A 14,245-nucleotide genomic window follows, 5' to 3' on the forward strand; every position below is an offset into this window, starting at 1 on the left:
CATGACAAATATGTGCAAGGTGAAATCAGAATCAGAAATCGTTTTATCTAGTTATCGAATCAATTACAAAATTTGTGTATACAGAAGCAGGTCCCATAGAGACTGAATCGGGACCTCCTACAGTAGTGAATATAGAAACAATTAATTGGTGCAGCAAACAGTAGTGCAGAAAACAGGTAATAAAATACATCGCAGGTAAAAAAGAAAAAAGGAGTTCTACTGAAGAAAATCATTAGCAGAAAGTAGCAACAAAAACTGAAATTAGACAACATAAAAAATAGAGGTAATTCAACTCTCCTAAACAGTTTTCAGATAATTACCATGGTAAAAAATGTTAAAAAATAAACTACGAAAAAGAAAACTTAATAGAGACATCTGATATCAGCAATATAGGATGATGATGCGATGCTGCGTTAACATTAGGTTGTGAGAAGGCACGAAAGGGAGCGGGAGTAATAGAAGTGACCAAAACTATCCAGATTATGGAATGGATGAGAGGAAAGTTTTCATATCTTTTTTGAATATGCCGATTGATTCCGAGGTTTTTATTCCTGAAGGTATAGTATTACAGAAATAGATTCTAGTGAAGTGGGCTGTTTGTTTGCCATAGTTAGTATTAACTAAGGTAAGATAAAATTGTGATTTTGTGCAAACCTTGTCAAGTTTGTATTCTCTAGACTTGATGGAGGGATTATAAACAAAGGAAGCTGATTTATTATTTGCTTGAAAAATAGTATTCCTAGATTATATTTGAAAGTGTTCTCGATTGTTAGGATGTTGTTGGCATGCAGGAGTGCTTTAGCATCACTGCGATAATGACTGTGGGTGAGTATTTTAATAGAGTGATTTTGCATAGTTTGAAGGGAGACGAGATGACTGCTGTAGGTATTGCCCCAAGATGTGATACAGTAATTAATATGAGAATGAATAAAAGCGTAGTACAATGAAAGTAATGTGGGTTTGGAAAATATATCGCGGGATTTAATTAGAACACGTATGCCGTAAGCCATTTTTTTTTCGCAGGTATGCAACATACGAATGAAATTTCAAATGACGGTCCAGTTTAATTCCCAAGAAGGTCGCCTCATCGTCTGCTTCAATTGCGAATTGATTTAGAAATATTGGCGGGATATAATTATGTTCACGTTGGTGAGAGTGGAAAACAACGAATTTCGTTTTTAGTGGGATTTATTTGTAATTTATTATGGATACACCAAGCAGCCAAGCCTGAAAGGTCATCATTTAGCTTCTGTGTCAGAGATTGGAGGCATTTATCAGTGTTAACAATTGTTGTGTCGTCTGCATACAGTAAGCATTCTGAACTGGTAAGGCAAGATGGCAAATCATTTATGTAAATAATGAAAAGAAGTGGGCCGAGAATAGAACCTTGAGGTGCTCCTATATTTGTTACTTTAGGTATAAATTTATGACCTAACAGACTGACAACTTGGCTTCTATTGAGTGGGTAGTTTTTTATTAATAATAGTGCAGGACCAGTTACGCCTATTGCTTGAAGCTGCATAAAAAGAATGTGGTGGTTGATAGTGTCGAATGCTTAATAAAAACACACGTCTAAAATATGGCATGTAAATAATTTCACCGTGATGTCATACGTCATCAAAGACGCATTTCAAGCCACACAGCGCAACAAACACTTCAAGTGCGGCGGCCGCAGCCATCACGCCGAGGCGCCGCCAGCCACCGTGCCCCAACGAGCCGGCGAGTTTTTTGCGAGCGGCGTCGTACAACTCGAGCAAGCCCGTCAGCCGCAACGCGAAGCCGACGCCACGAAAGGCGCCAGGCTGCTAGCGAGCGAGCGAAGGGGACGCCGACGATAACGGCGTCCAATTTCCACGAAATTCTTCGAGCGCGCACTAGTAATGTGCAGCGAGCGAAAGCGGGGTCGACGCCTCGAACGGCGGCGGACTGCTTACGAGCGAGCGTCGAGGAAGCCGAAGGTCACGGCGACCAATTTCCGCAGAGTTCCGAATCGCAGCTAATGTCGGCTAGCTGAAGCACCCGCCAACCCATGCCGGTGCATTTCAAGCGCGCGGCATACAATCGAGCTCGTTGCTACCGCACAGCGTTTCGGACGAGTCGCAAAACAGCGGCGAGGCCTCTGCCTAATATTGCTAATATCGCGAGCTTGCAGCTCATCACCACGGTGAATCATCGGTGAGCGAACATCCGGCCAGGCGACGACAACGGCGGCCATTATCCAGGCGGTCACAAAGCACAGGCGAGCCACGCCCAAGCCGGCCCTCGCGGTACATTTCGTGCGCGCGATATACAACACGATCGAGTCCGTTACCGATAATCGCGATCAGTTTCGCGCACGCGATCAGTTTACTGCATCGCACGCGATAGGTACGGCAGAATAAAAAGCGATCACTTACTTGTGAAAGAATCCAGCGCCGATTTGTGCCCCGAGTCAGATTGAAGTCCGATAGGCCTACAGTCTTCTCGGCCGCCATTCCTAGCCGGTGGCGACGCAGTGCCGTGACTGCGCCGGAGATAAACAGCGCGGCGTCGCGACGTGTCGAGAGCAGCTCCAGACTTCGTGGGTGTGGCGAAACGTAAAAGCAGCACGACACACTCATCCACGCATACGTCTGTATCAAAGGCAGCGAGCCGTAGGTCCTAGATCGGCGAACTCCGAGCGCGACTTAACCGGCAACACGCCAGCTCAAACACAAGATGGAAGACTGACCCGAGCGAGGAGGACGATTAGCTCCCTTGGCAACGCTTTGCACACGGAACGTATCCATGCACACGGCCTGCATCTCCCGCGCCGTTCATCCCTTTGCAGACTAACTGAATTGCACACGGCACGCATCCCTCTCCGCTTGCTCCTACGACGGTCTAACCGTTCATCTGCGGGCCTATTGGGCTCCGTTACTCCTCGTTCGGGGTAATTTTGCCTTAGAGTGTATATATGCATCACATGAATGCACGTCACCACAAACCACCCTTATTATCACAGACAGCGTGAAGCAACGAAAGACCGCTATGATACCCGATGGCATACAGCAGGTAAGCACATGTTAACCCCCCCCCTCCAAAAAAAGATGAAAAGAAATGCAGTCATGTTACGTCCAAAAAAGCAAATTCAGAATCTGTTAGAAGAGACGCCTGGCTGACGCACTTATCGCATCATTTCTTAATTCGAAACGCTTCAATTATTTCTCTCGTCGTTCGCTTCTTGTGCTTATCGATTATTTCTGTGTCACAAAGTTTTGGCTGGCAAGCGCACTCCTTGCAGTGCATCGCTAAGTGCGAGTACGGGGCCCCCTTTACTGAACTGTCATGTCCGCGAAGGCGCACATTCAGGCAACGACCTGTTTGGCCGACGTATTCCTTTCCACATGTGAAAGGAATTCCGCACACATCTTTTTTGCACTCAACATACCTCCTGCCATGTTTTATGCCACATCTATCCGTTTCTTTGTTGCATTTCTTTGTGGCCAACCTTTGCACTGCCAGGAAAATCTTTCACAATTCGTTTTTGGCTGAAAAAACAACCCGCACCCCATACCTTGACCTAACTTTTTTCAACCGATGAGAAACGTTATGCAGATAAGGGATGACCACTGTCCACTCCGTACCGCCCTCAACTTGTTCGTCCCCTTCTCTTCTGCTGCTTATTGTCTTCTTTACTTCTCGGCGATTCTTTTCACAAGCCAAGAGGAGAAACTCGTTCGTCTGGATAACATGCTCTCCTTTAGCGCTCAATCTGCGCGGAAACAGTCTCATTCATCAAATGTACGCACGATTTTGAACCTTTACCAACATGCCCAACTGGTAGTCATCCTAAACATAAGGGGCCATCGGCCGCCATTATAGCCAAAATTTGTGTCGACATAACTCTGTACATTAAACAATGGCACCACAGGTCCGACTCAGTAAAGGTATGGGCCAGGCTTGGCGTCCATCTTACGAGTAGATGGCGGTGCATAAGAATCACGTTGGTTCCCGTCCAGCATGACCAGCGTTTATCACTTGCCACGGTAACATACAGCGCGTCTGCTGGCCAGCGCAACCAGGGATGGGCGGCCAGCTTCGAGGACTGGATGAATGCGTGGGACGCCATCGGCCCCCAAACAGGCAACCCCTTTAGAGAAGCTCTGAGCGGTATCCTATAGGAATTGGCCGTCGACCTGTGTTTTCTTTGCGAATCAACGCGGTACTTGTTCATTTCACCTCTTACCTGCAGCTTTTGCTGCTTTTTACGCAATACATAACCGAACGCATGTGACGTGCAGAACGAAATAAATAAACGAATATCTCAAGGAACAAAGAACGTTACCTGAAATCCTGCGGGATTTCGGAGTTATGACGAACGTCTGAAGAATGCTTCGCTTCAGCGTCGACTTGTCGCTGGAACTGCGGCTGCCGGAAGACATTTCCTCGACGAGATTCTGCCGCTCCTCGATCCTCTTCCTCCTCCTCTGGACAACGTCAGCTTTCGTGAGGGACGAGGACGCGCGCCCCGCGTCGCTCTCACCGCCGGCTTCCTCATCCAGGATGCTGTAGAGCAACGCGCCAGACGTCTCCCGGTCTTTCGAGAGCTGCACGACGCCCGAACTGCTCTCACCGGGGTCTTTGTTGAGCGTACTGCTGTCGGCGACGCTGCCCTCCAGCGTACGGGGCGCGCTCGCGCCGTTGTCGTCGTCAGAGCTGGACACGATCCTGTGACTTGATCGTCGAGTCGCGCCCGCGCCTTCGTCGTCGGAGCTCGAGCCGTCAGTCAGTCGAAACGTTACTCGTCTCGGGAGATGCGCCCCGCAAAAAGACTCCGGGAGGCCAGCCCTGCTGGTGGACGGTTGGGGAGAAGGACGGCTGCTGACCCTCGGAGGCGGGGTGCGGGGGCTCAGAGAACTGCCGCGCGTGCGGTATTCGATAGGTGCGTACGTGATCTCGAACTTTTGGACTTCGCGAAAGTCGGCCTCCACGTGCGCCAATTCGCGCGCTATCCTTTCATCCTCGGCCCGTCGCTGTCTTTCGCTCAGGTTGTAATACCACATCCCCATTGGACACCTTTTTTGCTTCGTGCGTCCGGTCCCGGCTTTCTTCTCAGCCTCCTCATCCTGCGTAAAGAACAGATAAAAGTAAATACTTGTGTCATGTTATGTTATAATTTCATCGCTTTGGTGACATCGAGGAATACAATACTTCGGCTACTCCATTTATCTGTGCTCTGCGGCAAAAAGCAAAACAAAATGGTTACCCCAAAATAAACAATAAATAAGAAACTCAAACAAATAAGGAAACTGATACGGCAGTGGGAAGTTCACTGGCAAGTGTTCACTTTACACTATAATATTCACATGCATGCAATGATGTCTAAACTGCGTCCAAGGTGCGCGCAAGAACAAGTGACTTCATAAATAACTGCACCTGACTGTTCATCACAAACGCTTGTCTAGTTCAGTGGCCACTGAGAAACAAAACTTGTGAACGATAATTGTGCTGCCATTGTAAAACAGTTATCGACGTCAGGAGTGTACATAACGCGTCAAGTCCGATGCGTGAAATGCCGTCCGCATGTGCTACCATGAAATATCACATTCTACGAATCCCGCAAGAAGAAAATGAGGAAAAAAACATAGCTAGATTGGAGAAGCGCCCTTTTACATGACAAAAATTGCTTGAACCGTGACCTGCAAAGCATGTGTTGCAAAAGGCAAACGTCTTAAACGATTAATTAATATTTTTTAATCGTTTAAGACATTTTAATCGTTTAAGCAAGTCCAATAATACTTGCCGTTGTGCACAGCGACTGCAAAAGAAACAAGAGTTCAATTTTAACATTGTTTTAATGAACGTCGTCAAAACAACACACCTTTTCCAGCAGAGTAATTGTGCTAAAGAGCGCGAAAATATTGTCTGTGATTTAATAATAATAATAATAATGTCTGGGGTTTTACGTTCCAAAACCACGATATGATTATGAGAGACGCCGTAGTGGAGGGCTCCGGAAATTTCGACCATCTGGTGTTCTTTAACGTGCACCTAAATCTAAGTACACGGGCCTCTACTATTTCGCCTCCATCGAAATGCGACCGCTGCGGCCGGGATCGAACCCGCGACTTTCGGGTCAGCAGCCGAGCATCGTAACCGCTATACCACCGCGGCTGACTGTCTGTGATTTTCAGTTAAGTCGCTGAGGTATTCATTATTTACATGCTTGTATGAACATAGCCAACGAAAATGTCTGACAGTGATGTGCAGAATGTAATGTGGTGCAAAATAAACTGAAGAAATCAGCATCATGTTTCCATATTTATTCCTTATGATTATGAATAAATCAAAAAGTGGTGACGGCTGGAGGCATCCGACTTGTGGCTTGCTAGGTTGTCGCTCCTGTTCAGCGTGAGCAGCCATCAAAATTCTATCTGAAATGCAGACCGTGATATTATGATGAGAAAACATGATTGCAGTAAGAGTTTGCAAAACCTACACAATAAGTGATTTACACATACATAATGAAAACTCACAACAAAACAAGTGCAAACAGGCATAGTAGAGAACCAAGTTTTTTGCCGTTATCGTATAAAACACAACTTGCAAATAGTAGCTTTTGTAACACGTCACTTGGCGACAAACTTGTAGCACAAGATGATGTGAGCCTCTTTAAACAACAAACGAAATTGGTTTAGGCTCCTTTGCGTAGGTGCCGCTCACCTCTTTACCTACGTCGTGTTGTCCAACCAAAGGAAATGTAGGACCGACTGCCTTGTTGACAGGGCGAACGCCGCTGTTGATTTTCCCATTACGAGTGGTGAGGCATCAGACCACAGCGACACATTCCTTTCCCCGAGTGCATGTGGCTGTCAACTGGAGTGAAGAGGCGGGAAAAGCGATCCGGGATTCTGGGAAAAACCAACACACACACACACACACACACACACACACACACACACACACACACACACACACACACACACAATATTTGTATTTAAAACCACCCTTTGTTCAACACACCGTTACTGTATACACGTCTGACACCTGTGTTTCGTTTTAACTAATTTTTCAACGAAAACAAATCGTCGCGTAAAAGGAGGCGGGAACTTCGTTTCGCAATAGGCACTGGTTATGCACGAATGAAAGCACTTCTTTTCTGAGAAATCGCTTCAAAATTTGGTTTCAGAATAAACACGGCTTTGCGCCGACATATACCGACACCAAAGCACATTCGCCGGCAGTCAGGGGCACGTTTTGAGCGGTTACTGACCGCCTGTTTTACAAACGTAACCCATTCCTAAATACTCAGATAAACACATGACAATACGAGCGCCCGAACGACACCCAGCGCGCGCGGACGCCATCCACGTCGAGATCAGACATGTCATATGCTGGAATTTCCGCACATAGCTCACGCAGTCGCGTACACTGACTCGATTCTGTTATAACCACGATGTTGGCAAACCACGAACACAGCAAACAGAAGCAAGGGGGGAAAAGAGTGCACGGCGGCGGCCGCAACTACGCGACCCGTCGAAAGTCTCAAGCTTCTCACCTTACCGGCGAGGCGTGTCCAACTTAACTGACTACCACGCTGGAAACATCGTACTATATCTGCATCTTAAACTACCGCCTTTAAACCAACAAAAACCATTATATATAGCGCGTCTAATTGCTCTGTACAAAGACTAGCTTTTCCACGTTCCCACGCGCGGAAGCATGCTGCACACTCAATGTCGATGGAAATGTTAATATGAAGCAGACTAAAGCGCATCTCAAAACGACATCTTCCACCTTCAGCAGTGCAGACACAATGTGCGATCAGAAAACAATGACCCTTGATAATTGCTCGCCTCGCTCATTTTATAAGCGCTTGCACAGCAACGCGCATAACGGTGTCATTTCGTTAATTGGCAGTTTTAGCTTAGTTGGGCATCCGCAACAGCCCCGCGGACGCAGGCTGCTGTTGAAAATGGCTGGCAGCCTACTTCCGCAGAGCTGCTGCAGATGCAGCTAAAGCGGTATAATTGGTACCTACAAAAGCAGTACACTCACCGTCAAAAGGCGCTCGTTGTCCGTGTCCGCAGCTCCACGAATATTCCGCCCTCCAAGCGTCACTTCGAGCACGGAGCCTGGCGTCACCGCCACCGTAAATGCGCATGTTCGCTCGAACACAAAACTACAAGACAGGCAACTAACACAACCCGCGCAACCGTACCCAGGAATTCGGGACATCGCTTCTAAATAGTTCACCGTTTTTCACACCACGTGGCGTACGGACCACTGATCGCCACTAGGAGGAGCTGGATGGCCATCGAGCACGCGGGCGTGAAGCCATCGAAAGCCTCCGTTTTTGTCCCGGAAGCCACTTTCTCTTCTTTTTTAAAGAAATGCCGGCCTGTAGCGCAGTTAACTGTACGAATCGACCGGAAAAGTCGTCAGGGAAGACATTTCACGCGTAAGTACCTCAAAGTTGTATTACTTTTTACGCATTTTGTACGTTGCAGCATTCCGCCGTATTCGGATGGTGGCGGCACCGCGTCTGTCATCTTTCGAGTAGCGTTCGTCGGCGTCTAAAGTGATGCGTAATCGCAGAGTTTGTTGTACGCACGCGCTGTACGTTTCAGCACTCCGGAAAAAAAACTATCATAACAGCTCCCACCCGAGAATACTTGAATTGCGCGACTAAGACGGACAGAAGACGCCAGCTTCCGGGACAAACAGGGGACCTTCCGGTGGCTTCACAAGCGCCCGCCTCGCACAGCGGTGATGCGCCGTCCAGCCTTTTTAATGGAGGTCAGTGGTACGGACCATCAAAGTTCAAAATTCGCGCGATGACGCTTGCCGTAATCGCGCGAATTGAGAAAACCACAATACATAAAAAAAGAGCACGACGACGATATCCGCTACAACCAGCGAGCGCGAACCTCAGTCGCTGAGTGATAACCGTAGCACATGCAACGAGCGGCAGGTTGAGTTGCTCTACTGTAAATCAGCAGTTCTGCTGCGCTGAAAGGGTGTACACAAGTCGCTTGGTTGTGCTCGATAACGACGAACTCTCGAAAGAGTGTGCTGCCCTTCTCATCCCCTGCCTCTTCAAAATATTTCGTCCGATGATGTTGTTGGCTCCAACGGGTTTCTTAAAAGAAAGCAAGAACGTCCTTTAGCGCTGCTGTTTTTTGTAATGTGAGAAAGCTAACTTCCAGAAAATAATGCAAGCTTGGGAGGTGATGACGATCGCGGGTTTCCGAATGTTCAGACAGAGTCTTGACGTCGCTAACTTCTGTTGGCCTCAATTTATAAAATCAATATTTTGCGCTATCATGTGAAGACGCCTGGCCGTGTTATATTCGCTGCCACAGACCTTTTTCTTTAAAGCTCAATAAGCAGCAGAAGTAAAGGAAGAATACCTTTGCAAGCAGAATATTGTTCGATGATCTTCTTAAAAAGAATGGTTTTAATGAGGTCGCTTTAGTTTCAACAGCGCGCTTTTTGTTTCTAAATAACATAACTAAAGACGTCGGAAAGCACCGACTTCATTATACGCATGACATGCTACACAGCCCGCGTTTTCCACTCTGCTAAGTGTTAGTGAAAGAGCAATGAAACAGATTAGACTCATAAATTATCAAGAAACCCGGCTTCTTGTTTGACTGCCTGTGCTGGTCTGCAGAATTGTAGGAGGTCGCGGCTCGAAACCCGGCTCTTGAGGCCATTTTTATTCGAGACAAAATAGCGCGTTTCTATTTTTACATGGTTTAGTTCGCTAAAAGGTCCCTCGTCAGGACCCATTTATTATATTGATTACGAGCTGAAATCTTTCGTTTACGTGAGCAAGGGACTTCGAAGGTTCTCGAAAAGCCGTTTTATTTTTATTCTTTGTGCCGTGTGTTTGTTTACCGTAAGACAACGTAGCACCTCACCAGGCGATCTTTGTCGAACCTCGGATTCCACCGAAAGCTGTCAGGGGCAAGTTGAGCAACCTTTCACGAACGTCTTTTTTTGGTCAGTAAGTTCGCTGTTCACTATTGTAAAAGTTGAAAGGCATTGAACTGCCCTGTTACCGTGCCGCCAGAAGGTAAACATTGCTGTCAACGCAGGCCTTGTACGCCGCGGTGGAGCAGTGGTTATGGTGCTCGACATCTGACCCGAAGGTCGCGGGTTCGATCCCGTCCGCGGCCGTCGCATTTCGATGGAGGCGAAATGCTAGAGGCCCGTGTACTGTGCGATATCAGTGCACGTTAAAGGGACACTAAAGAGCAAAACGATTTTTCTCGCATTAGTAAAGTAGCCTTCCACGATACCAAAAACACCACGCTTTCTCCAAGCGAGAACACCAAGCGAAAAAACGCGCAAAAAGAAAATACAGGTGGCGACGCCACCTTGGAATTCCCGCACCATTTGCCGTGACGTCACATATTTTTGACGGCGCCTGCTTGGGCCTACGTAGTTCCTAATCGGTTAAATCGAACTACATTGTCCTCTGAGGGGGCCAGAGACTTGACATAACGAGTTTGTGGAAATTTCGTCGAGCCAGTGGCGCCATAATACGTTAAATGCTCTTTGAAGTCTTTTACGTCACGAATTACAAAGTTCGGCGCGAAATTTAAAAATGAAACTTTGAACTTGGTTTTCTCCTCTAATAATAAACCTATGGTGGTGAAATAAACTACACAAGAGTTCTCCGAGCACACTTTATCAATCTAAACTAATTCACTGTTTCTCTTTAGTGTCCCTTTAAAGAACACCGGATGGTCGAAATTTCCGGAGCCCTCCACTACGGCGTCTCTTATAATCATATCGTGGTTTTGGGACGTAAAACTTCCGGATATGATTATTATTAACGCTGGCCTTACCTTTGCCAAGGCGATGGTCTCCAAGCGGAGTTCTTTCCCTACCTTCCCTTACGTATCGTAGGCAATGTACCCTGTTTTGCTTACGTGACGAGCCCCACCTTCTTTGTTTTTCTTCGCGGTGCCTTTAGAGTGACCGCATTGAGCGTCTCGCACTGGGAGGTTAACTGAAGTCACGTGTAATCAATGATGCTGAAAGCTGTGTGCTGCAGTTCGCGACTCATCTCGCAGAAAGTGTGGCCCCCTCTGAGATGCACGGACTACATTTTATCATTTTCATACTTGGTAGACACGATGTACGCCTACTAATCTAGGGACCTAATTTGTCAGAAACCTTAGATGATCAAATTCTTCGGTTTCCTCGCATCCCTCATTGTCATCGTCCCTTCTCGTTCTACCAGACAACTAACCTTTGGTAAATGGAATATTCCACGAAATAACAACGTATATGGTGAACGGCTTTTGCAATTCGCTGGTATTAAAATCTGGAATGTTATTCCTTTTGAAATAAAAATGTGTGCTAATTTCACTAAGGCACTAGAAAAACACTATTTAGAATAATGTACTGAGTTTTAATGTCCTGTCATGTTTAGTCTGATGACTGTCTTAATTTTAAACCTCGGTGATACGATCGCGGCTCGTACGAATTTCGGGGTGATACGAATTTTTCTGTGGTCCCGGCCAAGGACCATTAGCCTGAAATGTATTGGAGTACGGTTGTTGCGAACCGATTTGCACCCCGCGACGTTTGATACGAACGTACGCTAGAGCACAGGTACGAACAGGTGCTGCCCGCGCTGTTGCGGAAGACGCGGCAGTCACGCGAGGGCGTGCGGGCTGCGCGACCATCAACGGTGCGTCGTTGCGTCCGAGATAGTGCGCTCGAATCTTGGAGGTCTTTAGGAGTCTTCGCATATACATATATACAGATGACGCTGACGTTGCGCTTTTTTTTTTTTCGACGCGTTGACGCGTGCTCCTGTGCTCGAGGCAGCAGTGTCATTGTACTGTGTTAACACGTGCCTGCCATGTCGATGCAAGCCATGTCCCCGCAATCAGACGTTCTATGAAACAAGACAAACTTGGGCTGCGGCTCCGTCATAAAGTCTCATTAAAGGTTTACGAAGACCCCAAGAGATGAAGCGGACGGTCTTGTCGAAGGAGCTTGGCCGCTATCTATCGTGAGCAAAGCGCTTCCTAAGTCACTTTCGCCGCAGTACTGTGGTGTCATGCAGAAAAGCGTAGTAAGATTAGGAAGGGGCTACTAGCGGTCACGGGCCACAACACATCTGGTTCATTAATAACACACGCGCGCATGCACCGTATATTTACGAGTACAAGTATGATCGTTGACGTCTAAAAACTTTACTGGCAATCATTCAGAGCTGTTCATGACGTCGCTGCGGTCCTGAGAAACACTGAATCAAAACGTATGCCAACTTTCTTTTGTCGCATACTAATTTTCCATGTTTTCTGGTGATACGAATTTCGGATGATACGAATATTTTTGATCACCCCGCGAGATTCGTATCACTGAGGTTTTATTATTTAAGTAGGTGTTCTTTCTTTCGTTTTTTTGCGTTCTTTCTTTTGTTGTAACGGTTCTCTTTTTTTTTTACTCTTTGTGCTGTTATTTCATGTACTGTAATGTTTCTTTGCTTATGCTTCATTAGATATTATATAACTTTCTTAGTTACACTTGTCCGAAGTGCCACTATAAAATATTTCTTTTTGGACCCAAACTAGCCTATGGGTCCACGCAGTGTATGTAAACTTTCTGTATAAAATGTGAGCGCTAAAATTCAATTCAATTCAATCATACAATAATGCCAATAAACACTTCGCACCGTCAGAGGGTGCTAAGTAACTATCACTCATTAAAGGCCAACTCCGGCGATTTTTCGAGGTCGATGGATCTCAGTGAAATTCGCTGGGTACGTGCGCAGATTGCTTGCAAATGAATTTTAAAGATTGTCTGCAAACGCCCTTTTGGCTTCCCACAATTATTGGCAACATTGCGTCTGTGACGTCACTATTGGCGAGGCGGCGGAAGTGACGCACCCGAGGGCACCGCTAACTTCGGTGCTTAGGCCGCTACAGCGAGCGTCTGCTGTGCACAAGGCGACAGACAGCGTTGGTTTGGCCGGCGCTTCGCTGGTCGTGCCGGCTGTCACAGTTTTCATACTCCGCGCCGGTGTGACCGGCATGCCTTGCACGACTTCCGGTTCGTTCGTAACAACGTCTACGTCACACGTTGACAGTACACTCGGTTGGGTTTCGGTTTCGGTGTTGCGCTTTTTTGCTTATTTAAATTTATAATCCAATTTGCCGAGTATTTCTGCTATCGGGCCCGTAACAGGAGCGTCTCAGGAACATAAAAGCACCATTACTTAGACATGGCCAAAAAATCGCCGGAGTTGGCCTTTAAGGCGAGAGCGTTGTATGGCTCGTGATTTGTAAAATCCGGCGTTTGGCGGCGCGAACACCATTGGTACTGTGGGATGCCTTGTCGATGGAAGGACGCATCCCAACATAGAACATGACTGTTCATTAGCGTAGTAGCAGCAGCGGGGGCGAGCATACCGACGCTGCGCTCAGTCGGGTAGCGAAGGAATGATCACTTCCGAGCTTGGCAGCTTGGTTTTATAGCCACCGTCGGTGACGTAAGCCTCCGGTGATGCTGCGGTGGCGCTGTCCCTTATCGCAGGCGTGGTGTAGCATGCAGCCGTGTCACGCCGGGCAAATTATAGTGACGAGGAGGAGGCTGCGACGGTTTGTGCGCAGTGTGTCGCCACATCAGCCCCCCCTTTCCCCCCCCCCCCCCCCGCGGAGTACAGAGCCCTCAGGGTCTGTAGAAATCTGAGAGGTGTACCAGACGTCCAGAGCGTGTCGTGGCCGGAGCGGGCTGCGACGTCGGCGGCTGTGGATAGATGCCTGTGGATGCGGTGGCGCTGCCCAGTTCGTTCGAAGCGATGTATGTGGGCTTGAGCCGGTCAATCGAGACGCAGACGTCGTTCCCGTTCAGGCGCAGAGTGAAGTTTTGTTTTCGCGATGGACGACCAGGTAGGGTCCGCTGTAAGGTGGCTGGAAAGGCCTGCGGACGGTGTCGTCGCAGAGGAAAGTGTGCGTGCACGATGCTAGCTCCTTGAACACGAGAGGTATAGGCTTGCAGTGGCGGGCTGCAGGTGACGGGCGCAAGGCCGCGATGGTGCGTCGGAGCCGGGCGACGAAGTCAGTGGGATCTGACGTCGTAGGGCTGGATGGCAGTGCAGCGAGAAATTCACCTGGGAGACGGAGTGGTTCCCCGTAGACGAGCTCTGCTGGTGTAGCGTGGATGTCCGGCTTGAAGGTGGCGCGAAGACCGAGGATGACGGCTGGGATGGCCTTGAGCCAGGTTGGGTCCGGGTGGCACATAATGGCTGCTTTGA

General features: G+C 47.8%; 1 protein-coding gene across 1 annotated transcript in view; it reads right to left on the reverse strand.

Moving 5' to 3' along the window:
* LOC125757137 (uncharacterized) overlaps positions 1–14,245 on the reverse strand; it is a 166,581-nt gene that overhangs the window by 109,344 nt on the left and 42,992 nt on the right. Inside the window, exon 3 of the mRNA XM_049412341.1 lies at positions 4,307–5,087. Coding sequence (XP_049268298.1) covers positions 4,307–5,087 — 781 coding nt within the window. The remainder of the gene's footprint in view (positions 1–4,306; positions 5,088–14,245) is intronic.

The sequence above is a fragment of the Rhipicephalus sanguineus genome, chromosome 1 (assembly GCF_013339695.2).
Source record: "Rhipicephalus sanguineus isolate Rsan-2018 chromosome 1, BIME_Rsan_1.4, whole genome shotgun sequence".
Taxonomy (NCBI): Eukaryota; Metazoa; Arthropoda; class Arachnida; order Ixodida; family Ixodidae; genus Rhipicephalus; species Rhipicephalus sanguineus.